At 35.3% G+C, this 26,673-nt stretch overlaps 5 protein-coding genes across 8 annotated transcripts in view; 1 reads left to right on the forward strand and 4 right to left on the reverse strand.

The window, feature by feature from the left end:
* Positions 1-1,084, reverse strand: part of LOC109593805 (uncharacterized) — a 5,250-nt gene extending 4,166 nt beyond the window's left edge. Inside the window, exon 1 of one of the 3 annotated variants that reach the window (XM_020008901.1) lies at positions 469-1,083. In XM_020008901.1, the coding sequence (XP_019864460.1) occupies positions 469-574 (106 nt within the window). In that variant the 5' untranslated portion in view covers positions 575-1,083. Of the gene's footprint in view, positions 1-7 lie in introns of all 3 variants that reach the window. The other 2 variants (XM_020008900.1, XM_020008902.1) reach the window with 2 other exon arrangements.
* A 725-nt stretch (positions 1,085-1,809) lies between these two features.
* LOC109593804 (uncharacterized) lies at positions 1,810-3,649 on the reverse strand. Its single transcript, XM_020008899.1, has 6 exons — positions 3,542-3,649; positions 2,976-3,497; positions 2,768-2,866; positions 2,527-2,704; positions 2,360-2,469; positions 1,810-2,309 (listed from the first exon to the last, which is right to left on the reverse strand). Exons 1-6 carry the CDS (start codon positions 3,606-3,608, stop codon positions 1,900-1,902), a joined length of 1,386 nt encoding a protein of 461 aa, XP_019864458.1. The 5' UTR covers positions 3,609-3,649; the 3' UTR covers positions 1,810-1,899.
* An 80-nt stretch (positions 3,650-3,729) lies between these two features.
* LOC105316652 (ataxin-7-like) lies at positions 3,730-18,880 on the reverse strand. 2 transcript variants are annotated; one of them, XM_020008898.1, is made up of 10 exons: positions 18,561-18,880; positions 18,154-18,228; positions 17,826-17,930; positions 17,259-17,405; positions 16,361-16,437; positions 13,067-13,501; positions 8,369-8,508; positions 5,480-6,002; positions 5,220-5,379; positions 3,730-4,753 (listed from the first exon to the last, which is right to left on the reverse strand). In XM_020008898.1, the coding sequence occupies exons 1-10, from the start codon at positions 18,622-18,624 to the stop codon at positions 4,143-4,145; spliced, it is 2,337 nt and encodes a 778-aa protein (XP_019864457.1). In that variant the 5' UTR covers positions 18,625-18,880; the 3' UTR covers positions 3,730-4,142. The 2 variants fall into 2 exon arrangements, with proteins under 2 accessions (XP_019864457.1, XP_011410019.1); XM_011411717.2 differs by having other exon boundaries at positions 18,154-18,231.
* Positions 18,881-18,920: 40 nt separating this feature from the next.
* Positions 18,921-20,953, forward strand: LOC100634722 (sentrin-specific protease 8-like). The gene is made up of 6 exons (XM_003383935.3): positions 18,921-19,068; positions 19,134-19,219; positions 19,903-20,011; positions 20,431-20,546; positions 20,600-20,653; positions 20,708-20,953. Exons 1-6 carry the CDS (start codon positions 18,953-18,955, stop codon positions 20,881-20,883), a joined length of 657 nt encoding a protein of 218 aa, XP_003383983.1. The 5' UTR covers positions 18,921-18,952; the 3' UTR covers positions 20,884-20,953.
* Positions 20,954-21,232: 279 nt separating this feature from the next.
* On the reverse strand, positions 21,233-26,640 carry LOC100636106 (uncharacterized). Its single transcript, XM_020008903.1, has 7 exons — positions 26,133-26,640; positions 25,973-26,055; positions 25,790-25,927; positions 24,677-24,797; positions 24,217-24,617; positions 22,158-22,778; positions 21,233-21,954 (listed from the first exon to the last, which is right to left on the reverse strand). The coding sequence occupies exons 2-7, from the start codon at positions 26,040-26,042 to the stop codon at positions 21,434-21,436; spliced, it is 1,872 nt and encodes a 623-aa protein (XP_019864462.1). The 5' UTR covers positions 26,043-26,055; positions 26,133-26,640; the 3' UTR covers positions 21,233-21,433.
* Between the last annotated feature and the right edge of the window lie 33 nt (positions 26,641-26,673).

Raw genomic sequence — 26,673 nt, forward strand, 5'->3', positions numbered from 1 at the left:
AACACAAGTCTGACAAAAGGCCAGGCATAGGACCGCCATCATATTTGATCATGTATATAAGTACAGTACCATCAGGCGCTCTAATAGCATGAGTCTCATGATGATATACAGGTAGGACAACTTCAGCAAATTCAAATGGACCTGCTGGTGACTTTCCCTCCAGACGAATGATGGCAGTGTTGCATACATATCTATCAGATTCATCATATGGTGGAGTATTGTATCCTTTAGCAGTGAGGAATGCATGGTATATACCATTCTCATAGATGACATCTCCTCCCCATGTTGGCATGCTACCATTGAAGTAACCGTGTGGCTCTAATCTGCTTGGTGGCTTCAATTTTAACTGATTACACTTATCTCCTTTCCATCCAGGATCACATACACACACTCCTTCATTATTGCATACTCCATTAAGAGAACAATCAGTTTCACTACCTTCACTGCATATTGGAGCTACTGTTCCACTTAATGCAGCAAGACAAAAGAGTAAGAGAAGAGTTGACCACATTATTTGCTGTGTGTAATTGGGTGTGTCAATCACCCTTGACGCATGTGCACACAACAATGCCATTCACAATGATAATGAATTTTACTATGATTTAAATTATCCATGCACCAATGTATAAAATGGATCAATGTACTAGCAAGCTATCAACTGAGCTGAATCTGCACAACAACAGAAACTGGATAAGCATGCATGTATAAGTACAAATAGCATCAACTAAATGATGCACAAGCAAGCTATAAAGAACTGTGTACCAGCAAAGTCAACTGGATGTACTTGAATGTAAATCAGGAGTTATCACTTTTCTGCCTGGTCCTTTACTGTCATGTTCAACAGCCAGCACAATATTTTTAGTTATGTCCATTTTAAAATGTGCTAATTTTTAAAAGTACCATTAGCTTTAATAGTCTATGCTTTTTTCCAAAAGTGAATTTTAAAACACCATTAAATTATCTGATATTGATATCCTTAGAAAGCTTAAACTGATTCTGACTGTCATAATAAATTTTTAAGACTAAAATGGGCTATAACAAATAACTCTCAATTTTGATTGATGTAATTCATGTCTCTATGCTATATAGAAAGTTAGCCTTAAAGTTTTAAGTTTGGTTCTCTAAAATATGACAATTTCAATTTCTAACCAATTTTAAAAAATTCTTATTCACTTTCTGATACCATGGAAATGACTTATACATGTTCACATCCATAAAATACATTAATACATTGTACATAATACATGTATGCTAATACCTTATACACTATATATATGTACAATACAGTATTATAGAATGTTTGTAGAATGATTGGGCTGTTTCTGACTGAATTTTAAAATATGAGCATGGTTTCTTTAAAAATTGGCTCCAAAATAATCCCAAAATTTAATTATATTTTCTGATACACATTGATGTCATCATGTTATATATTCCGACAAATATTTTTGAGTTATGAGCATTTTAGGAAACAGACCAATTTTTAAGAAATACCCAAAGCTATATAGTGTATGGTTTTTCCAAAAATTGGCTCCAAAATTACCCCCAATTTTTAAAAAGTTGAAAATTTTATTGGGACCAAAAATAGAAAATTGAGAAAATTAAAGCCACAAATTTGTTTTTGGACTGATTTAAAAATTTTTTTGGCCACAAAAACATCTTGCTATTATGATATACCTTAGCTCAAAAACTAAAATGATAATAACCTTCCTGTCTCTCTATTTCTCTTCATTCACTTTATGAACTTCAATATCACTACCCTCCTTTTCTTTTCTTCACTTAATTCCTCCTCCAATTTGAGCCCAGAGAACATAATGGTTTAACCTGAGGATTAATTAATGAAAGACACATTTAAAAAATAATTAATGGGTCTCTGAAGCACTACATAAAATTCTTGTTATTTTAAATTCTTTCAGTTGTTGATACATAGTCATAGAACAGAGTTGATCCTGTTGAATGGAATGACTCGTATAAACGATCCTGTACTTCTCCTCCATTAGGTACCCTATTAGTGCGTGTACGTCCAACATGCCTATTGTTATCATGTTGTATCTCCATGGCAGTGTATGCAGGATTAAAATTGAGTTGCACTGACTCTTCAAGGTTTGTCTGTACATGTTCCACCTGCACTGGCGGATTTATATCACCTTCAGCTCCTTGTTCATTCCTTGCCTTTGAATGATACCAGCATTTCATAATTAGCACTGTGCAAATGATTCCTATCATTAGTATTGCTAATGAAACACTAACTGTGACCCCAATTGCAACTACGTATCCAGCATTAGATTGAAGTTGCTTTTCAGAGCTATTATCTATAAAATTATATGTAAAGTAATTATAGGTGTACATTATAATTAGTTACTTTGAGGTATAAACACTTCAAAAGGTTCCGATGGAACTGTGATATTTCCAGACATGACAGATACTTGTAATGTGTAATAGTTGTCAGCAGCAAGTGACTTTAGAGTCCAACTGAAAAAAATTATTACGTCTTGCAATAATAATAATATCTAGTTATTAGTAACTAACTTTCTTCGTGTTGAGTTTTGAAGATAATGTGCCTGTACTCTTCTCCCTGTCATTGTATTATTCACTGATATGAAGAACTGATCCACAGACACATCACGGTATGCAAAGTTCCATGACATTAGCACTGTACCATTGTCCCTCATGATAGCTGAAGTTATTGATGGTGAAAAGGTTGGTCCTGTACAAGTGTATGCACAACACATAAATATTATGTAACGTTATGCAATTTAATCTTATTTACTATTGCAGTGTTGCCCTACATATGCTGTTGTCCTGCATATGCACTCCGTGCAGTCCAAACTCTGTATTCCATTAGGATAGGTGCAGTCTAGACTGCATTCTAATAAAGAAAACCACATGTCCATAATTAATTATTAATCCAATCAATTTAGGTTTGTTAATTATATTAAGTTCTACAATATCAGTATCAATTAGTTGTTTATTGCTACCTGGATGAATAACAGTAACTGATCTTCTCCTTGTGTCATCCTCAATACATTTTGTTGCTAGAGCAAAGGAATTACCTGATTCACATAATGCTATGCTCATAAGAACAACTGATTTGTGGGTGTGTGGCCCAAGAACTAGACTCCTTGTAGAACCAGAGACTATTCTGAGAGACACAGTACCTCCAGTGGAAGTGGAAGGTGTTACGTCTGTGCTTATAACAAAATTATAAGACGAACTATTGACGCCATTAAAAGTTGCAGACCATTTAAATGTAATGAACCTAGGAGAAACACTAGCTCGAATTGAACCAAGAATAGGGAGTTGAGGAGTGCTAGATGGTATTGGAATAGAAGGCACTGAACTAGTAGAAGATAATAAAGAATTGGAAGGTACTGGAGTAGTAAAAGGGGCTGGAGTATTTGTATTGGATGGTTTTTGAGCTGAAGTCTGCAAAGATACTACATTGGTATTAGTAACGGATAGTGTTGGATTCACAGAAGATGAAGTAACTGGTTGAGTCACTAAAAATAAATTATCATACCTGGACAATACAACAGAAACTTACTAGCAGTGGCAGTGACCATGGATAGTTCAGTGACACACAGAAAGAGCAGCCACATTGAGTAGTACATGATGAAGATGGGAACAGAAATTGTTTCCTGCTTCAGCTCATAGAGTTTAATACTGTATATGCATTACCAAAAATGGGTTGAGCATTGGGCTGTGTAGGCGATGTTGATAGTAAATTATTCATTTTCATATCAAATAAAGTGTTTTTGTCATAAAAGTATACAATAAATAAAGACAATGAGCTAGTGAAAGAGAAAGAGAGAGAAAGATTGAGAGACAAAATTAGACACGTGTATTGCTTAGAAATAGAAAATATTCTAAAAAAAGAGAGAAAGGTGATAGTATTCTCGTGTGCTAGCCAGCTAGGAACCAGCAAGATGCAGAAAACATGTATCATATAATATATAATAATAATAATAATAATAACAATAATATCATAGTCAAAGAGGGATCTTGAATATGAAGAGAAGAAAACATAAGAGACAGAAGAAAATGATTGTAATTTAACGTGTAACCCATAATAATATGTAGTTAAAGAGGGAAAGGGAGAGAGGAGGTATGTGTGAGAGAAGAGAGAGAGCATGAGAAAGAGTGCATTATGACACCTGTTGTGTTCTTTGTGTTACATTCTGAGACGCTACCAATCCCGACTGATGATAAGAATGGTGATTCTGCGAGCCTCCCCCGCCTCCCCCGGATCCTCCAGAGGGAGCAAGACGATGAAGTCGAGGAGGAGACGTAGAATTAATACCAACTCCTCCCACAGGATTAAGAGGCGGCGGAAGAGACCCAGGAACTAGCTGGTGTGCCAATCCCTGCGACTGTTGCTGTGACGGAGGTACACCAGCGGGAGGTGGAAGGCTAAACTTGTTCATGTGAGGCAATGAAGGTGATTGATAATCTATTAAATGATCGTTAGTGTTGTTATTAGAGAGACTATCAGAGGCAGGATGGTGAGAGAGGAGAGAGTGGGGAGAGTGTGAGTGGGGTGGATGGTGATGGTATGAATTGGATTCATAATTCATCATCTGTTGGTGCTGGCTATTCACCCACAACTGATGACGCTGCTGCTGTCCTCCTCCGCCTCCAGGCCCTCCTAGTAACTGCTGATGAGGCTCAGTTGTTGAAGGGAAATGAGCCAGTCCTCTCTCTCCTCCCACTACTGGAGAGAATGCAGACTGTGTTGATGGGCTAGGCACACCAAAACCTATTAGAGATGGAAATGTATTTTAATAAAATAATTAAAAGTTATAACCACAACATCATAAATGGTGTTATCAATCTTTATCAATAATTAGTTACTACATACATGTACATGTAGTAATAGAGCAGTCCCTTTTCTCAATAATATACATGTACATGTATTACACAGGCACCACAAAAAAAATTACAAAGGTCATTTGCCAGAATTTGTCTATTTAAGGTAATCTCACTCACTACAATAATAACAAAATCATTAGTAGTTGTATTGGTAGCCAAAAAAAATTGTGTCATAACTGTCATTATACTTGCTTGATAACAATAATTAGATCACAGCTTCTAAATTATATCACTATTTATTATTATTATTAATAACATTATTATAAAGAAAAAAACCTGCACAGATTAATTAATTATCATTATCATCATTATCATTATCATTATTACATGTATCATGATCATAATACACATACCACTAATGGGTAGCATTGATCTGGGTAGAATGTTATGCGAAGGGTTGATAACAAAAGTTGCTCCTGAAGAAGTTGATGGTGAATGAGCTCCAGCAATCACCGGGAATGGCTGTACTGGTGAACTGGCTATACCATTCATTGTTGGAGGAGGAGTAAAACCCTGTAATTATGAGTATAATTAATAATAATTAATAATTATCACATGAAAAAGAAAGTATAATTTATGTATAATTTTTATAATAATTTTATTGCAAAATTACCATTTTCATTAGATATTGCTGTTGCTCGATTAATTTACTCGGCGATATTTTATCCTCTTCTCTCTTCACTCTTGATAAATTAGGTCTCTTTACTCTCTCCACATCATCATCATTGTCACCATTATCATCAAACGAGTGTCCTAATTCAATATTATTGATAGTATTTACACTATTAGCTGTTGAGAGTGTCCCTCTTCCACTGCTAATCACAGACGAACTAGCACGACTTCTCTTCCTGTTCAGTGTGGGTTGGTGCGTGAGGGCATGCCCCGTGCTGGTACCAATCTCGTTTAAACTCGAGGAATGAGAGAATTGGTTCCACTTATCCAGTGTGGGTGTGCTAATAGTAGAGGTGTGGTCAGTAGTGATCCCGGTTGAGAGAGAGATGGAAGAGGAGGAAGTTGTGGTGGATGGTGATGGTTGATCAAGTCGCCTGGTATACGATGATATTACATGATTTTGTCTTCCGATGTGCAAATATTTCTTAACGACATGTCTCTGTTGACTTAAATGATTACATTGCCTAGAAATAGCAATAATCTAGTTAATCAAGATCATAATAATTATTGTCATTTAACTATACACGTAATTATAAAGGTTTAGGTCAGAGAATAATAAATACATTTCTTGTCGCATTAAAAAATTCTTTTAACTTAAAAAGTACTTCAATAGTTTATACATAATCATACCTTTGAAAGAACAGATGTAAAATTGTGAGCTTAGGAGTATTTATATACATGTGTGTAGGCTGTAGCTACAACATAATACATCTAAGTACATGATAGGAAAAGTCTATGTATCTGATAATTTTCAAGGTACGAGCAAATTTTCCAATTGAGTAATTGACTTTAACAAAAATTGTGAAAAATTCATATCAAAGCCCATGTTACAATTATTAAATGCAACATTAAATCCCATAATTATTGTTTCCACAAAAATTAAGCAAAACGTTAATTTAAAAAATTCCTAAAAATGGTAAAAATGCACATGTTGGAGGCAAATGATGTACACATGTACAAATCTAAAATTTACAAAAATCCACTAATTCCACTTTTGGAAAAATTTTTACAAGTGATCATATTTAAAAGGTAATAATAAATTTTCAATTTTTCACAGTGAATGACTGAATCAAGAAAAATTGAAAAATATACATTTGTACATACAGTATGAATAAATCTTCACGCAGTAATTGATATTTGATGTAGTATCATTAGGGCTTAATAATTTCTGAGCTAGCCTAAATCTAAATATTTGAAATTAGATGTTTTTAAAATTTCAATTCATCAATTCACCATACTACTGAGACTATCTCATAAAATATCAATTACATGGTGCAAAAATTGGCAACACCAATTAAAACCAATCTTAATTTTTAGTATTTATTATGAGTCACTATAAAAATCGGATTAGCTTAAACGTGTAATTTCCAATAGTTAAGTAATTTCAGAAAATTCATCTTCAGTTTTTCTTATTTCTGCCAAGTTAATTTCGTTTTTTTGTGTGGAGTACTAGTCTGGCACATTATAATTATTATAAACATTATGCTTCTAATGGTAGCAATACCATTTTATCCCTTTTTTGGGCATCCAACAGTGGAGTGATAATTCCGGAACAAAATGTGTACAAGTCACAGCTTTGCTTTGACCTTTGCAAGGCAATAAAGAAAAGCTTGCAATCTAGCAATGGTCACACATTGAAACCTGTTCCATGTTTGTGTCAAAGTTGTCAAAGTGCCAGGTTAAAGTGAAATGGCAATTACAAGCATTTGCGTAACACTCCAAACTCAACAACTATTATGACTATATGTACTTGTATGACATACAGTACACATAAAAAAAAGGCTAAGTAGGGTACAGTAGAGAAGAGAACCTTGAAGGTAGTTCGTAGGTACTTCGCTACTACTTCGCTACTCTTCATTACTCTTTGCTGCGTTATGCTGCGATCCTACCCCATCACATGTACTGTAGTAGAACTTGTGGATGCTTCTTTGGCTGTCTGTGCTCTCCAAGTTCATCTATAATGCCACTCTCTCCTTCTAGAAGCCTGTTTAGGATGTTTTTGCTCGATTCTACTGTCACGCTACTGTCTTCTACTGTCACACTACTGTCTTCTACTGTCACGCTACTGTCTTCTACTGTCGCGCTACTGTCCTGCTACTGTCACGGTAAGCATGCGCAGAGAAGGAGCAACGAACTACCTACGCAAAAGTAGAGTAACTGCGGGGTAGCTACTTAGCCTTTTTTTTGATATGTACTGTACATGTACATGTACATCAAGTCTACATTTATTTGTAATGGTACTGTACGTACTGTAGGGCGCTTTTTAGGGCTGTAAATTTCATGGATTTCGTAATTTTCTTTAAGATTTGCGAAAATTACTTCTGCAAAAATCCAATTAATACAGTACAAGATGGCTGACGGCATAAATTCACAAAAATTAAATCCGCAAAACCTATAGCTCTAAAAAAAAGGCGCCCTACGGTACTTAAATGTACTTTACATTTAAGTGTACTGGTTCTATTATTACCGTATAGTGGGTTTTTCGAGGATAATAATTTTCACAAATGACCAATATCTGGAAATTCACGAAATTAATTTTAGCAAAGTTCTGCTAATTTGCCATCGTGTACAGTATTAAATTAATTTTCAAGAAATTAAATTTTACGAATCTTAAAAAATCTGTGAAATTTGCGAAACCTGTTATCCTTGAAAAAACCCACTATACAATGTTATTATTGAACTACATGTATGTGAACACTTTAATTTAGCATTTTAAAGATACCTTGATAAATTTGCTAAAATTAATTCATGCAATTAAAAAATGGACTTAATAAGAATATTTGTTATTTTTCACTACTAATATTCAATGTCATAGTGATTTTGCTCTTACCTAAGTATTGTTGAATCAGGAGTGTGAATGAACTCTTTTTCTTGCTCTGAGAGAGCAATTAATGAGTAGCGAAGAGGATCGGCTCGGCGAGAAAATGAAAGACAACCTTGACTCAGGAAACGAGAACCAAACTTGTTTGTCTAAAAGGAGGCAAAGGGGAATAAAAGAGGAGATGGAAGAAAAAGATAAACAAAGATAAATACACTGTCTAGTGTACACAACTACACGTACATGTACATGTACACATGTACACTAAAAATACCCCAATTAAATACATGTCCATGTACATGTACATGTACCGTACATGTGCACTAAAAAATACCCCAATTAAATACATGTACATCTTCAAGAGTAACATTTATTCTTTAAAATTTTTAATCCTTAAAATTTCCCCAGATGTACAGTACAGGGTTTTCCAAAGGGTTTTGGTATAGTGCTCATGCAGCTTCTTGTCAATGGATTGTCAAATTGCTCAAAAATTGGGTCAGACACCCTGTACTATAATTTAGCATAGTACAGGGTATTTCAGCAAAAATCACAAAGAGAGAATCCTCCATTTTAATAATTTTTTCCAATACATGTACATGTGTCCATGTTATTGTATTGCACAGAAAATTTTAGCTGATTCCAATCAAATTTGGATTTTTATAAAATACAGTAAGTTGCTCAAAAATCCAGCCAAACACCCTGTACTATAGTACAGGGACATTGGCCAAATTTCACCAAAAATGACTAAGAGAGAATTCTTTATTTTTATATTTTTTTCTGATACATACACATGTCCTTATGTTGTATATCAACTTTGAGCTGGTTTCGATCAAATTTGGATTTTAAAATTAATTTTAAAAGTTGTCCCAAAACCAGGCCAAACACCCTGTACTATTATAGTACAGGGACTTTCACCAAACTTTAGCAAAAAATAGCAATGAAGAATTCTTCATTTAATAATTTTTTCTGATCTATATATACAAGTCATTAAGTGGTGTATCAACTTTGAGCTGATTCTAATTACATTTGGATTTTTTATGAAATTTTAAAGGTGCTCAAAATGCCATGTAGTGTTAGTCAGCTCATGAAGCATGCTGCTTAGATCATTAACACGTAGCATGCATGTGGGAAAACCTGATACAGTATACTAAATTACTAATACATTAGACTCAATATACAGCCATTTAGGCTCAGTAATATTTGCTATAAATAATTATGCTGATGTGCTAATTATCTGGTGTGAATTACAACGATCGTTAACAGTATACACATGACAGGAAGTCGCCATGTTGCACAAGGTAAACAAAAGCCATAGAAATTAACAACTAAAGAAATTAGCAACTGAACAAAGTACAACTCGTGTACATGTACATGTTGTAATTGTAAATAACGATGAGATATACATGTACATGTACATGTGTATTTCACTAGACAATTGTAACAGTTAACTCCAGACACAAATAACGCATGCACTACGGAAATTACAAGTGTTATCACATCCCTTAATCATTATTACCTTTACTGATAAATAACTATCATGTAGAGAGTAAGTATGCAGCATGATAAAAACAGTACATGTACATGTACTTGACATGATAACCTTCATCATATACTTAATACTCAATGGCACATGGTCACAATTAAATTTACCAAATTAAAACCTACAGGTACCAATCATAAAAATTAGCAATTATTTTGCCAAAAATTTTCCCCTTCCAAAATTACCAACTATACAGTACTGAATATGTGACTGGTGCATCCAGTTTTACATCACAAAAACTTGCACATTACGTTACAAAGAATTACTAGCAAAATCTTTAAACAAAACTTGTGTATAATAATCATTATTATGTAATGGCGCCTGCTACTCCTACAATGTAGTATTTGCTAAGAAACTCTTCAATATGTTGGACTATATCAAGATACATGTATCCACTACAGTACTGTACATGATGATATGCTAGGCAACATAAGCAGGGATGTTTAAAAACTGCCCAAATTGGGTCTGGATATATCACTAATGATTGACTAATGCAGTATACATGACCATATACACATTAGTAGCAGGAAGAGTAGATGCATACAATGCTATAATTGTAACTAACAGCACTTGAAAATTATATCTATACATGTAATAATGAATAGGTGAAAAGTCAATTAATATAAATTCATTAATACAATACCTTTATGCATAATGCCCTTATAAAGAATATACAAGTTTATTCCAGTAAAAATTTTAAGGTGTAGCATGCAAGGAATTAATTTTAAATAGTTTATATTAATCAGTAGTTACATTACAGTGACTAAAGAGGTATTATTACAAGGTTTTTGGGATTGGAATAAAACCTAAAGCAACATGTAAATGCACATGCACATGCATGTATTATACCATATGCAGTACTGTACATGTAATAATTAATTTGTCATAATTATTAATATGAGCAAAATCTACCCAAACTAAAAATGCATAAACTACATGTTTTGTATAGGCACTGTTAAAATATCTTGGAAAACTAAAATTGGGAGACCTTAGACCTATAGGCTCAATACATAAGAGACCAAAAGCTAAGAAATGGGAGAATTCAAAATATATAAACCAAATATGAGAGACCAAATGTCTCTTAAATATCCTCTAGATCTAACAGTCCATGTACATACATACACATGGACATGAACAAAGTATGTGTGTTAGATGTAAATTGTACATGTACATGTGCATTTAACATGTACTGTACATACAAAAAAGGATAGTCTACATTGTGTGTTACTAGCAATGTCGAGTTGCCTGGGAGGCCTTCTAGCATCTCAATCTTTCCATGCCGAACATCATCAGCAACAACAACATTGCTTCATTGTTATTCCAACAATAAATTGTTGATTAATTACTTGATGTTGCACAATATCACGAAATCACGTATCATACATGTACGTACATGTACCATAAGAACTTTCGTAAACACAAAAATTTTAAACAAATTTCAGTATTTTTGAAAATTTGCTAAAAATCAAAACTTCAAAATTGATTAAATACAGGTGCAACGTGGCTAAAAAATAGTAAATTAAAATCTGGATGAATTTGTAAATATTTTGGATCACAAAAATACTTGTATCTTGCTATGGTCCATTGCTGGATATGCTTATAGTGTCTGGTAGATTAAGCAATGAGTTTAAACATGTCAGAGATTCATACATGTATATACACATGTAGGAGTTTTTCAAAGGGAGGGAGGGGCATGACGATAACATTGCATAGTTTTTGGAAATTTTATTTTGTGATTTTGTAGCAAAAGCTAATTTTGCTGGTGCAGGCATGAGCTGTTATACACATTAGGACTTGTTGATTTCAATTGTGTGCCTTTATAATGAACAGCAGTTAATTCCAGCAAGTACTGTACTAACCCTGTTATTAAACTACATGTACTTTAGGGAGGGGAGAATTAAAGTAGGGAGGATTTCCCCTTCTAAACTTTTGCATGTATAAGGATTACAATGAATCAAATATCATAAATTAATCAGCAGAGCCCAAGCAAGACATTTGACATACACGTACATGTAGTTTGTACATGTACATGTAACTACATGTACATGTACATACTTTGACAAAATCAATGCTAAAGTATTATAAAGAAAGCTTCCAGTAATGCAGTAGTTGCTTGCTTAGCTCAAGCTTGATACATTAATTCTTTATCTCTTTTAATCTTTTTCATTAACCACACACATACACACACACACGTACCGTACATGTACACTCAGACAAATAAAATATTTGCTGGGTCGTTAATATGTGGCTTGCTTAGGCTCGCCTACATAAACAGTGAGAAAACATATTTAGTAATATAAATAATAATATCAACGGAGTTTTAATATTAGAATTAACACGATGATGATATCAGTTAGCTGGCAAACAGGAAAGGTTGCATTATATTACCCGCACATACCAGACAGGCAGACACAAAGCTAATGAGGAGACAAGGTTACGCGACATAAAAGTTAGCTCAACTTGTCAACAGCTTCAGATATCGTGTGAAGAGATTCTACGCACACACACAAACACAACACAATAAATAACGAAGGAATGCATATAGACATCAATTATAGACGTACAAATGTACATGTACATAACTACATGTACATATTCATTTAAATTAACAGTCCTAATTACAATTACTGCCACAATAAAAGAGTATGTACATATGTACATGTACATTATGCAATTATGAGGTAATGTAGTATTTACAGAAAATCCCTATAGACTCTACAAATACAGATGAAACAATAAGAAGTATTAATAAAGTACATAAACATGTACATGTATGTGCATATAGAATTACATTATAGAATACTTTCACACAAACAAACACAGAGGCATAGGGCCAACACAAATAAGCACACAAGGATGTAAATATGTACAGTTAACACCTTCAATGTGTACATGTATCAAAGGCTTCATCTAAGGGAGGGGGTAAAAATATTTAAATCACATGTACATATAAATATCTACAGGATTCTGCATATTAAATTAAATGCTAAAATTATAAAACCGATATTCTATAGACGTACATGTACATCACACTAGTACATTTAAAAGAGGAGAATTAAACTACAGTACAACCAAAGGGGGAAAGAAGGCAACCCTTGCTCCCTTTGTGAAAGGGACACAAAACAAACAATAAATGATAAACTACATGTATATACTGTACATGTACTTACAGCTCCTGGCTTTGGATAGAGTTGTGCTTCAGAGAGTACACTAGGAGGAGGACCAGGAGGAGGAGGATCAGAGGATGATAGTAACTGCTGCCTCTGAGGGACATCAGTAGCAATACCATACTCCTCAGTATCAGACTCATCCAAATAGACTAACAATGATGAAGAGAGAGGACTGGCTGGTGCTCCAGTTGATAGAGGAGGAGGAGGAGGATGGAGAACAGGAGAGGTGGATGAACCAACAGGTGAAGAGGGTACTATTGAAGAGGGGGCGGGAGAGGGAGGGAGAGGAGGAGGGAGGAGAGCGCTAGAGGGGAGAACTCCTCCTGGACGTTTCTGCATCTTTTTAATCTTCTTTTGCCTCTTGTACTCGTGGAGTAAATCAGCAAAAGGTTTCGACCTTCCTCTTACTTTCTGTCTCAGTTCTAACGAATGAATCTGTAAAATAACATAAAACAATCACTAATCAACAAATCCTTATTCTGAGGATTAAATCATACATTTTAAAAACTTACAATTGTAATAATAATAATAATAATAATAATAATAATAATAATAATAATAATAATAATAATAATAATAATAATAATATCTAGCTGATTTACATTCCATATACAACATATACATGTATAATTACAAAAGGGAGTGTTACAATAGTATCCCTTAGACCCAATAATTTGTAATAGCCCATGCTAATTTGCATGCCATCCTAAAACACATTAAGATAGACAATAATTAAAATGCTGACAATATACACAATTACCTGCTGGCATTTAACACATGTACATAGTATGCACTGAATGGTGGCATGTATATTGACAAATTTGATAATTGTTGGCTTGCGTTTGTGTTGTATAAAAACTGTACCAGTAACATGGTCTAGCTAAACACACAACCATCATATTTCACACACAACAAACCCAACATTAACAGCACAAAATGACACAAACTTCTCAATGAGCTATATATATAACACACCAGCAAGACAAACAAAAAGGCATAATACAGTATAGCTATCATCATGAGTTGCTTTAAAATACCAATTACTTTAGCGGCACTTTCATTTCTTTGAGTAGATTAATGGTATATAAACAAGTTATGTCCATTACCATACATTATGTAACTTTAAGTGGATGCCCCTAGCCTAAAAAAGGCTGGGAAACACCAGAAAGCTTACATGTACAACTTGAAAGAAATTCACCACGACAAATAATTTCCATATACCATTATACGCTTCCCTTAATTTAGCCATACATGTACTTGTACATTTCTCTACAGAGAAGTGGGATTATTAGTAAGGACAACAAAGCAGTAAGTGACATATCCCCATATGACACTCCTTATTCATAAACTTTGACAAAATAGCTTTATTGGGAATTAGCAGAACAGACTACAAGTACAGAGTGCGACATCAACAAGGTGGCAGCAGATTTACATATACATGTACATGTACATGGACAATGTAATCTGGAAATTTCAGAAAAATATTTGCACAACACAATTGAGAAGGAATGATGATTAATGAGAATGCATGCAATTTAGTCAGTAGGAAAAAGAGAGGAGTAAATGTTAGTATTTAAAATATTAAATAATTAGGCTACATTATGCAATTCACTCTAGCTATAGTATAGTATAGCGCTACATAAACTAAAGCCAAACAAATGCCATTTTAAAGTGGAGTTACACCCACTGACCCACTAGTAATCACAGCTGCTACTATTCATAATATTTAAAGTATCCCTAAGGATAGTGAATAACAATCTCACAGTAATGCATGCACATGTACATATACATGTAAACTAAATGAATGCAGGTTTTGTTTATTGTTTATATCAATAAGTTGAAGCTTGCAAGTGTCACTGACAATAATGAAACAGTGAATATAAGGACACTTTCAATTGCTAGAGTTTAGATTAGGCTCCTACTGTAGTTTCCCTGAAGTACATATAGACATACAGGAAAGATATTACATCATCCATCAATCACTATAACAGTACATAAACTCAAGGAAGTTGAGTCAAGTCTATATGGTAGGTAATGGAAGGCTTAAGGAGCTAAGGAATGCTGTTACATGAACTGAGTACCTCTTCACATACAGTATAAATACATTACATACACATGTACATGTACATGTACATGTGCATGCACATAATTATTATTACTAAAATTACTAGATTTCACTTTAATTAATACATTCATTAGCACTCGGAGCTATCAAATTATTTCCAGGTGTGACATATTGGTAAAGCTATAGGGAAGAGGGTCTCATACCACAAATGATTTTAAATATAAGTTATGTCCTGAACCAAGGTGACCTTTACACTGTCTATGATAAAATTATTTTAGGCTGGGACAGTCCCTGGGCACTCCTTCTCTTCTGTATAATAAAATCCATTTATTGTGAGCTCAGAATCAAACAATTGCACATGAGTACATGTACATGTATGTACGTATGACTTAAGAATGAAGCTGAACCTATTTAACCCAATGACAAAAGGTCACACATGTATCAGTACAAAGAGTCAAAACATGTACATGTACATGCAATCATAAAATACTGCCAAAACAGGTTCATGTATGCACATGGATAGGTCTACAAGGTAACAGAGTTCACAATATGTGCTTGTCAACTCTACAGTTGGTAAAGTTAAGTGTGTAATGAATACGCACTTTGGCAATGGTAACATAATCAAACTAAAAATAGCAACATGACTAAGAGCGTATAATATTACTCAGGAAATTGAAAGATAAACTAATGCAGACAGCATCAGCAGAAATTAGAATCCTTGATTAGCTAATTTAGCTTGATATATGGCTACACAAACATTCAAAGCATACCTTTCAATCACCACCTCTCATTTTATTAAATTGTAAACCTTCACTTGTACTCCTTTCTCTGGCTCTCTCCCCTTCCCTAGTCATCATTCATCTCTCCCTCCCTCCCTCCCACCCTCCCTCCCTCCCTCCCACCCTCTCTCTCTCTCTCTCTCTCTCTCTCTCTCTCTCTCTCTCTCTCTCTCTCTCTCTCTCCCCTTCTCTAGACAATTGATTAATAATAGTACAGAATTACTACAAGTAAACAAACAATAGTAATCTATTACTAGATTTACTACACATACAGTCCATGAAACACATTCAACTATACATAATTTCCACTAACTATTAACAAAGAAAATAACAAAGCCATTGTATATGATTATTAAAGGAGCAAAAACAACACAAAAACAGTTAGCTATTATTACTTGTAATTGATATTATTATTACTTGCTAGCAATTCATCATCATTGATTATCATACCTTGCAAGTGATAGATTTCCTACATAATCTCTTATCAGACTCAATCCAAACACCACAGTGTCTATCCAGATCACATTCTATAAGGAAAGAAGGAAGAGAGTTCACTAATAGAATCACATACTAGATCATTCAACCATACACACCATGTACATGTAGAAGCATACACAAATAGAGCCTAAATCATTTAGCTAAATATCATGCATGTCTTTAGTAATATGATCAAAATATCACCCACAATTAGAATAGATATATTGAATTACACCTGTACGTAAGCATGTATTGTGATTACCCAGTAACATTATAGTAACATACAGCACATACATGTACATGTACATGTACACACATGGAGTCAATTACAAGGTACAAGGGCAACTATTAGCTATTATGATCGCCATGACAGTACAAATGGAATTAGGATGCATGAATGTACATGTACATGTGTATATACATGTATGCACATTATTTTATCTACAAAGAACAAATAAGGATATTAGGGAACAATGTACAATTCCAGGTAATCAAAGAAATACCACCTGCATTGTAAATTGCTCAATTTCATCAAAATCCTAGGCATGAAAACCATCCAATCCATGTATCAATAAAACTCCTCAAGCTTTAATTTCGTTAATGACACAGTACTGAAAAGTATGTGCCTTCTACATATACATAAGCATCTCTTTAGTCTTTTGTGTTATGATGCAATCAACACTCTGCCTTTTTTCATTATCAAACTATTGTGTCTCAAACTTTAAATAAAAGCTTTTTAGCCAAGCAAAAATAGGAATTATATTTACTACTAAAACAATAATTTGAAATGGGCGTGGCTGTGGGTGGGGCTAAGCCACACATAAAAAGTACCAGATAGTCATTAATAGAGACCATATTGCAGTGCATATACCTTTGCTTTTCTTTGATGATCCTACAGTAGTAGGTCCTAGCGAGGTCGATTGTCCAATAGTTTGTATGGGCCCCATTCCTCCTGGTACATGATCAGGTGGTCTACGAGGAGGAGGTGGGCTCTTTATAGCATTAGAATGATACAGCTCTAAAGAAAGATAAAATACATGAGTGATAATCTCATTACTCCTCCAGCACAATGTACATGTACATGCACATACATGTATGGATGTGTGACAATATGAGATGGCAATCATGACATATGCTGCTCCACACAGGATTGCTCAGTGGGAAAATAAAAAAATGTATGCCATGTTTTCTATAAACACATTAAGCCAAATGTAACAGACAAAACACTGGTCTGTCTCATTATGGTACTGTATATCAAATAAAGCACTTAAAAAGAGCATCACAAAGGGATACATTGTCTAATAAATCAAGCAACTAATCAATATGCAGCATAAGCAAAACTGAAAAAATAGACATAAAGGATAAAAAAGAATATGTAAAAGATAAAAGAGAGAAAGGGGAGAGAATAAAAAGAGATGGAAAATAGGGAGAAACAAACCTCTATGCTTTAAAAGAGCCTGGCTTTTAACAACACGCCTACACAATTCACAGACTACAAGTATCATTTTATCAGTAGCAGGTTCTCTACCATAAATGGCCATATCTGATGAAGAGAGATAGGGAAAACAAATAAGAGGAAGAAAGGAGTAGTAAACAGAGGAGGAGCATGAAAGCAGAGGAGGAAATCGGGATTAGAAAGGAGAGCAAGTTGTGAACACAAAGGAAGTGGGAATAGGAAAAGAGAGGGGGAGAGAAAACGAGAGAATATACATGCAAGCATATTGCACATATATGTACATCTAAGTGTTTATTATCAGGAGAATTACCTTCTTTGTGAAGTCTGCCAGCAGTAGGAGAGAGAGGATTACGGGATCCAGGTAGACCGCTTGTCCCTCCCACAACTTCTAGAACAAAAACAAGTCATTGTGTTCCATCTAATGCCCAACCCAGAAAGAGGTTTTTCGCTTATCAATTAAGGGATAAAGGCATCAAAAAGTAAGGATTCAGTGACTGGAGGAGCCTGTTTGTCATAAGTGCCAGGAAACCACATAAACAAGCTTCACTAATACACTTAATATCCAATAACACACCTCATACAATAACACACTACATAAGGACACGCTACGTACTCATATCCAAAGAAACCATTCACCCAACCCTTTAACAAGACACGCCTCTAGTACACCTAATTCGAACTACTTTTATGTCCCCAATTCATACCAAACAATCTCACCTCTTTGCTTGGCGTACTCCTCAAACTTGGACCACCCATTGTCCTTGGGACCAGATTTATCCATTAGCTATTAGAGGAGGAGGAGGTTACCCTCCCTTCCTTCCTGTCAGGATAGGCAGGGGGTGCCTTCAATCACGTGGGAGTGGTTACTTTAGAGCTACTTTGTATCCTTCTAAACTGTACACTGCCATACACTGTATATACAGCTTTGTATTTCTTGGGGTTAGGGGCCTCTTAAGCGTTAACATATATCCGAGAGAGCCTTCCAATTCTCACTACGCTTTGGCAGCCATTTTCTTCTTACCGCATATCATAAAATTTTCTTCTTTTGCATAATTAGAAAAGACACGCCCAAATACCCGCCTATTTTAAACTAGCCACGCCCTAACAAAATGGATCCTGATAAGATTGTATTGAGTTATCATGACAGTCTACTGAGACTCTCTGATGTCTCCCTCCTCGATCCACCTCATTGGCTCAATGACAGATTGATCGGCTTTTACTTCGAGTCAGCAGCTATTAACACATTTTGTGCATGTTTTCATGAGTGTAGGCCACTGGATGCACTTGTAGGTATCTTGAGCGTGATCATGTCAAGAATGGTGAAAGGGTTTGTTTCATAACACCAGATGTCACTCAGTTCATCAAACTTTACCGTGGTCAGTTGATAACCGTTTGTAATGAAAACTAATATCCAGACAGACATAATTACATGTATGATATAATAATTATAACCACACAACTGCTGCTTATAGTATGAACATATGGTTCTTGTCAGCAAATAAATGATGCATGCTCTGCACAGTATTAGAGTATACTAGTAATGGTGTGAGTTGTGTCACGAAATTGCTGACTGGTACTCCAAACATGTACCTAAGGGAGTTTTATTGATAACATGCATGGTAAACAGACTGATAGTGATAGCAATGCATCCTCATCTATAATTATATTAGTAACACTACCTGTTGGGTGTATTCTGTGTAATCTTTCATCCAGAACAATGTTGGATCAACCACCTGTCAGTCCTCTCTCTGTAGGTCCTTAAAAGTGTATGCAATTTGTCATAAGAGGAAGTTGTGTTTGTGATAGTGGTGTTTGTGCATCCTTTAGTACACGAATCACATCAGTCACCTGTAAGGTCAGGTGTTTATGATCACGGCTAGGGATGCGAGAGAGTGCATGATACAGACTTCCTAATAGCGTATACTCTTAGCTATACAATAATGTGAATGTTGATAGGATATTATCTAATTTTGGTATCTATTGTGTTGAATATGTGCATTGTTTGACTGCATGGTTTCTCTCATTTATTGAATCAGTGAAAGGATGGACTACCTAATAGGTTCAGAATTAAAGATGTTTTTGGAGCCTTTATCCCTTTGTGAGAAAGAACTTGTGATACTAGCAGTTAATGACAATTCTTCATCAGAACATAGTGGGGGCTCCCATTGGTAAATAAGCAGTTGATTAATAATTATTATTGCTAATAATTACATGTAAGTCCACTTGTGTTCACTAAAGTCTAAATACTTCTTTAAAGTATGCCACATTAAATTTACCATAAGCAAAATCTATGAACACAAATGGACTTGATCAAGTTGATTATCAGTCATGTTATTCTACTACCCTCGCTAGTAATAATCATTTTTACTGATTAATCACCCACTCAATGCATGTACACATTCATTTGTTCATTAACTTACTCATTGTACTCATAATAATTTCCCCACTCATTCATCCACCCACTCTTTCACTACTAATATTACAATCTTTATTTGATTTTCCTCCTTGCTCACTCTCTCTCTCCCACACACTTTCTCTCTCTTTCATTCTTTCCCTCTCTCTCTCCTTTTTTATCCAACCCCATTAGGAGTACACTAGTTTTTGACAGAGAAAGTTACTTGTACTTTCATTATGATTCGTCTTCTCCTAGCAACCATACACCTGCCAGGCAATGTGCCAGTAGCCTTTCTCCTTTTTTAAGCAGTGAGTAATTGTTTGTTTGTTTGTTTTGTGTCTTAGCCAGCACTTTCAATTAGGAGGGGAGAAAGAAATTCCTTTTTTAGAAGAAGCCTCTCCTCACCAGCATAACTGTGAGCTATATCATTTTAATTTAAAAAGTATTTTTAGTCAGAAATTCTTTTTAGCACATGACTGTGGAGTGTATGCTCTTCTCTTTGCAAAGTACTCGAGTCTTTCAAAGTTTAAAAAGATCGACCCAATGTCAGTGACAGAATATGCTACTCTTGAGAGAGTAAATAGATGGAGATCAGATACAAAGAAACTTATATTTAGTTTAGCAAATGACTCAACGGCTGATTAACTTCTAGCTAATAGTATTTTTGTTTATTGGTATGTGTAGCAAATTCTTGAGCATAAACATTTTAATCAAATGCTGAGATTAAGATAAGCTGTGGTTAGGATTAATGCACGATTACAACTTCAAATTAGAAGTAGTGGTAATACTGTACGGTCAGAAAGGAAAGCACTTGCATACCATAGTTGTCTTATCAGTAGGAACTCTACTATATTTGTGTAATGGAATTGAATCAGTTTTAGTGATTTCCTTTAGTTATATTCCCCTACCAGGAAAAGTTGTGCATGACATACAACAGATGTGTACAATACCAAATGTGCACGAGCACCATAAAATCGAAGATTCAAATTTCCATATTTGGTAATAATTAATGATAAAAAAATTTATACATGAGGAGGTGTGCTACAATACAAACTTAACATGTACAAAGAGCATTTATATAATATATAATATATATATGTATATGTGAAATAGAAATGTATAGACAAGTGATTAACAACCAAACTCCGACTGACTGATGTATAATAATGTAAGAGAGTGAGAGGAAGAGAATGCTTCATGTCGATGATGACTTGACTATTATAAAGTTTGGCCGCATTGAGCAATCATGACATGAATGTCTTTTGCATCTCCTGTCGTTTACATTGCACTCAATGTAATCATTGGGTAGCGTGTTAAAGCGTAACTCTATGGTGTCATTGTGTGTAATTGGATCTCCATCTTTCTTGTTCAATGAGTGGATTTTAAGATGGTGTCTCCTGCATTTCTTTGTTGTCAGTATTGGGCAATATGTTTTCCCTCGGCATGCCCCTTTGCCGCATGTGATGATCATCTTACTATTGTGGTCAGGCTTTAGTACAATTAGATCACCTACACGGATCTCTGATGGTGAAGACTGCTCTGATGGTGAAGACTGCTCTGATACTTTTTCCAGTGTAAAGAGTGACATAGGACAATAGGGATAGCCTTCAGTCTCATTCTCACAGCATTTGACCCTGCAGCGTTCAGGATAACATGACATCCAGTGTATCGTTAAAGTATTATTGGCATTAGCAACTTTTAGTGCCACTTTATCACCTAAAAGGAGAGAAAGATGAAGAGTATGTGCTAATGGTAACATTATGGACCAATAGAAACTAAGTAGAGTCAATATTGTCTTATGTCATGCATACAGTGTTTCATCACTGAATGACATGCCAATTATCTAGCACAATAATATAGTGGGCTATGAATAAGGAAGCCATTTATATAATAGCAGGACTAGTAGTTTCAGTGTTTACCTGATGCTATAGAGTTCCATATGGCATTTGTTGGAGTTGGGGACATTTCATGAGAAACTGATGATAGTAAACTTGCTGTGTTTTTCTGCATCGCTGTTGTTGGGTCTGTCTGCTGGTCTTGCATAGTGCATGATGACATTATTGGGTGTGACATACATGTAAGCACCGTTGAGAGTGTTGGCCTTATCATAATTACATTATTAGTGTTTATGTCGACTGATGAAAGCATTGCTGATAATGAGCTGGCTTCTTTTTGATGACGTGTTCCAGCCAGTGAGTGCATGCTTAGCAAGAGCTCTTGATTTGTAGTTAGTGCTGTATGGGGAATGGTAGTCGTTGGGTTAATGATATCTGAAATGGTGGTCAGTGATAAAGTGTCCTGTGGTAAGTTGGAAGGGGAATAAGGGAAAGGGGAATAGAGGGAGGAAGGAGCAGATTGTGATAGTAAGAGATATGAATGCTGTGTGGATGGTGTGGTATCAGTCTCCTCTTCCTCTGTTGGAAAGGGAGATGGTAATAGGTCATCTGTGCAGTTTCTGTCATCTCCATCATCATCGCTTGAAAGAGTTACGTGCTTGTAATACTCTCCACTTCCTTCAGTGATGCTACATGGAGGAAGATCTAAAGGAAGGAAGAAAGATAACGGACTGACCACGAAAAAGGAAGTGTGTTATGATTGGGTTAGTCTGCTCAGGTCAGGCGTAAGCAATATATGTCAAGTAATTGCTTTGGCAACTAAATGTTTGTTTACTGTTTTTCCCATGATAGGTAGCAGGGAATGCTTAACCACCCTCAGTCATTCATCTTTAATAGATATTCAGAGGGAGTGTGGGTATACAAGTTTGTACATAATAGTGTACTGTTGACCATTAGGTGTTAATGTGGGTCAACAACGGAAAGACAATCAGGAAATAGATCAAAAAAATATTCAGACAAGACAAAATACAATAGGATAATATTTCTTTACAAACAAAACTGAATCATTGCAAGTGTTGACAAGCTGCATTTACTGACACTCATGACTTTAAGTTTTGTCTATAATGCATCAACAAGGACTTTTAAAGAAGGAAAGTGAAAGATTGACAAAAACAAGAGGAATAGAGAAGAGATACTAAAAGAGTATGAATAGCAAAAATAAACTAAGAGGTAAAATTGAAAAGGCTGTCACAAATTATTTTGTTGAGGTAGAAGTTGTCCAAATCTAAGTTGTCTGGCTGGGTTATACAGTTAGTACAGTGTAGGCAGGTTTAGAGGCTTAGGGTCATGGGAGCTCAAAATTATAACAATTATTATTTGATAATTAAATAATCACACCACCTGTTGATAATTATGGTTCGATAGCTAGCAATTTAAAATCATCATGTGAACAAGTGTTTAATTAATCAAGCATACATCTCTGAATAAACTATGCTCGCATTCTTAAACGTATTTAATGATAACACGCTACATCACATTATACTACATGCATGCACTAATATAAAGGGCACAATAGTTATTATAGTGGCATTGGACTATGTATGTATAATTATATAATACTGGGTCCATCACACATTCATAGACACATCAAGCATTGCTAGCATAGCAACCACAGAGTTGACACATTCATTACACATCAAGGCTGGCACAATGCAACCACTAATAGCACGGAGACTATACTATAAAAACTCTAACAGCTGAGTGACATCCTCTCAGAAGAGGTTAAAAAGTAATTGTTATAGTGTCTATAGGACTAGCCGACTGACCAACCACCTCACTGGCTTTACATATGATGCAACCACAACAAAATTATGGCTCAACTAATTGAGGAAAGTCAACACAAATGACCAGTAAAGGTAATATCGAGACCTATTTTGTTGTCGGTCAAGTATTTTAAACATCCTTCAGACAGGACAAATACGAAACGAACAAGATGACATCAATTTAGGATCATTGCAAAGTGATAGGTTTCACCGTTTGCTTTGATACGAAACAATCGTACAATAAATAAAATGTATTGCATACTTTATCAGAAGTGGAAAATTAAATGTCAAGGGAATATCCACCCCCCAGTTAGACTCACATTTTTGGCAGCCATAGAGGTATCGCAATTGAAGATAGTCGCTGTTGGTTATTGTATCTCTCTGCCCAATAGTCCCATTGAATGGTCTCTTTGGTTTCATAGTTGGTTTCCCGTTCTTGGAGAATGCGTACAAAGAATAATGCATGATACTGCCATAGTCATAGTCATCGCTAAAACTTTGTACTTCTTTTCGAGGCCCAATCTTAAAGTTCAACTCTTTGCCACTCTCAACATTTTCCCATAATATCTCAATGAATTTGTCTCTGTCTGGCCTTACATGTTCATGCAACAGACCAAGTGTATGGCCCAACTCGTGTACAATGGTTCCAGGAAAGTAAAAACAGAAAATACCAATATTGACTTCTTGGACCCCACCAGTCATGCCAATACGAGTGAAACAACTAGAGAGATAAAAGAGATTTGATAATACTCACTGGCTATGATTAAGAAAATGACTTACAAAGGACTTTTTTTTACGAAGAGAATATAATTCATTTCAGTGGTCCTTTCCTTAAATTTTACGCAAGAATTATTCATCCACTCGTTCATTGATTGATGAATCACAGCTACTTCATCTGGGGCTGTGACATTAATGTGTGTGTGAGAGAGAGAGGGAGAGAGATTGAGTGAGTATGTATGTTCATGTCTGTATGTCTGTATGTATGTATGTATGTGTGTGTGTGTGCATGCATTACATATAATAAGTTAAAAACTATATGAACGTCTCCTGATAAGCTTACACTACAAAGAGTAAAGGCAACCCTTTGGAGGAGGAGGAATGATATAAAAATGCTGATCTAAGTGGAGGCAAACCTCAGGCAACCAATATTCATTGTTTACTCAAATGGTGTTTATGCATTAATACGCATTAGAATATAACAACAGCTGTTTATTTGGAGGATGGGTTTGGGGCTGATAAAAGGGGAGCGCCAGTTACAATGCTTAGATAGCAGAGCAACATTATAGATTACCACCTGCCACAACAACTGCCCGTGAGAAACCTACCACGGAATGCAAGCGCTATTAAATGATCTATAAATGAGTATCAAAGCTACGACACGGAAGAATGTGTTGAGCCTAGTAATGGTATCATGCACCTCCACATCCAAATATGCATCAACAATCAGTTACAAGTATAGTCAAGCCACCAATGCTAGGTCTATGTACACGGTACACTTGTCAATTTTTAGCGAGCTATGTATAACAGTTGTAGATATGACAACTAATGTAGAGAAGCATTGCTGGAGAGCGATGGGCATGTTTCTCTTATTGCCATTAGAATCTAGACAGGAGGAGGTGGCTCTGAGATTAAACAGAACTTCGTTGATCTAGTTAAAACCAGTCTTTATTGATCTCCTAGACAAAATTATATACATATTTCCTCCCAGACACCTCTGTTTTAACACTGGCGGGTCCAAATCTTTTGGAGAGGCGTAATAGTGCAAGCAGTATGTAAGCTAAAAGAGTCTTGTCACAACTGCTTTATAGTAACGCTTAGCCATGTGGTAATTAATGTTGACGCAGTACCAGTATACATAGAGTACCATTGTGGGGTGTGTGTGGTAACACTTACCGAATGCTCCATCTTTGAAAACATAAGGAATAATTCCATTATCCCATATCTTTGACCTTTCTCGAATAACTGCTCTCTTGATTCGGTTGTGATAATGATCTGATGGTGATATGCACAGTTCATCTGATTTTATGCCTCCTAAAGGTGATCATGAATAAATTACAAAATATATAGCATTTATACCGTAATTTTGTGATGCTGTTGCAGTAATGGCTAGGAGAGTGAGTACTAAGAGAGTGATGCTTGACATCATTCTTTGATAGAGACTTTGAAACGGAAATTCCAGAGTGATTAGAGTATAATTGATCCACAGACAATTATTGCTGCAAGGTAGGTTACTTACTATAGAGCTGGTGACCCACGAGCAACAGTAATTGGATCAGAAGCACTCCAGGCAAGAAGAAAGACAGAGAGAGCAGCTACACACAGCCGTACACACGCACACCTTTATTATCATTATTAATAATATTAGTGCTAGCGCCCTCCCCTTTAAAACTTGCATGTAATGCATGCGATGCATGCATGGTGAGCTCCACCCAAACTTGCTAAGTCTTGAGTCATAATGTGTCTATGCTTTAGTTCACATACTAGAGTGACTAGACAGTGCTGTAAACTGGACTGGAATTGAACTTAAAAGGTTTTTAGTAGAGCAACAGTAGACAAGCAAGTGTTGTTCAATTAACAAGCTCTATTATCAGTGCATGGTTCCTCTGAGCAGTAATATTTTATCTGAAAATGATCACTAAAATTAATCTTAGTGATCTTTTTTGATTAAAAAAATGCAAAAGTAATATTGCTGGTCTTATTATCACAAATTCTGTTGAGAGGCTTCATTTAACAGTCTCATTGCTCGTGACAGTGGAAGTGAAACATATGAAGCCATA

This window comes from Amphimedon queenslandica, unplaced genomic scaffold (assembly GCF_000090795.2).
Source record: "Amphimedon queenslandica unplaced genomic scaffold, v1.1 AMPQUscaffold_13504, whole genome shotgun sequence".
In the NCBI taxonomy this organism is placed as follows: Eukaryota; Metazoa; Porifera; class Demospongiae; order Haplosclerida; family Niphatidae; genus Amphimedon; species Amphimedon queenslandica.

Bases quoted from the DNA above. Each gene is read 5' to 3' on its own strand.
- LOC109593804 (XM_020008899.1), bottom strand. From the start codon at position 3,608: ATGTACTACTCAATGTGGCTGCTCTTTCTGTGTGTCACTGAACTATCC. The intron at 2,705-2,767 runs GTAAATAAGATT...ACACTTGTACAG, and splicing joins TGTAGGGCAACACTGCAATA to GACCAACCTTTTCACCATCA. The intron at 2,310-2,359 runs GTAACTAATTAT...ATAATTTTATAG, and splicing joins TGAAGTGTTTATACCTCAAA to ATAATAGCTCTGAAAAGCAA.
- LOC105316652 (XM_011411717.2), bottom strand. From the start codon at position 18,624: ATGGATAAATCTGGTCCCAAGGACAATGGGTGGTCCAAGTTTGAGGAG. The intron at 18,232-18,560 runs GTGAGATTGTTT...TTTTTGTTCTAG, and splicing joins GGAGTACGCCAAGCAAAGAG to AAGTTGTGGGAGGGACAAGC. The intron at 8,509-13,066 runs GTAAGTACATGT...GCCTCCTTTTAG, and splicing joins TCTATCCAAAGCCAGGAGCT to ACAAACAAGTTTGGTTCTCG.
- LOC100634722 (XM_003383935.3), top strand. From the start codon at position 18,953: ATGGATCCTGATAAGATTGTATTGAGTTATCATGACAGTCTACTGAGA. The intron at 19,220-19,902 runs GTCAGTTGATAA...ACTACCTAATAG, and splicing joins GTTCATCAAACTTTACCGTG to GTTCAGAATTAAAGATGTTT. The intron at 20,654-20,707 runs GTGAGCTATATC...AATTCTTTTTAG, and splicing joins CTCTCCTCACCAGCATAACT to CACATGACTGTGGAGTGTAT.
- LOC100636106 (XM_020008903.1), bottom strand. From the start codon at position 26,042: ATGATGTCAAGCATCACTCTCTTAGTACTCACTCTCCTAGCCATTACT. The intron at 25,928-25,972 runs GTATAAATGCTA...GATCACCTTTAG, and splicing joins AACAGCATCACAAAATTACG to GAGGCATAAAATCAGATGAA. The intron at 24,798-25,789 runs GTAAGTGTTACC...TTAATGTCACAG, and splicing joins TTTCAAAGATGGAGCATTCG to CCCCAGATGAAGTAGCTGTG.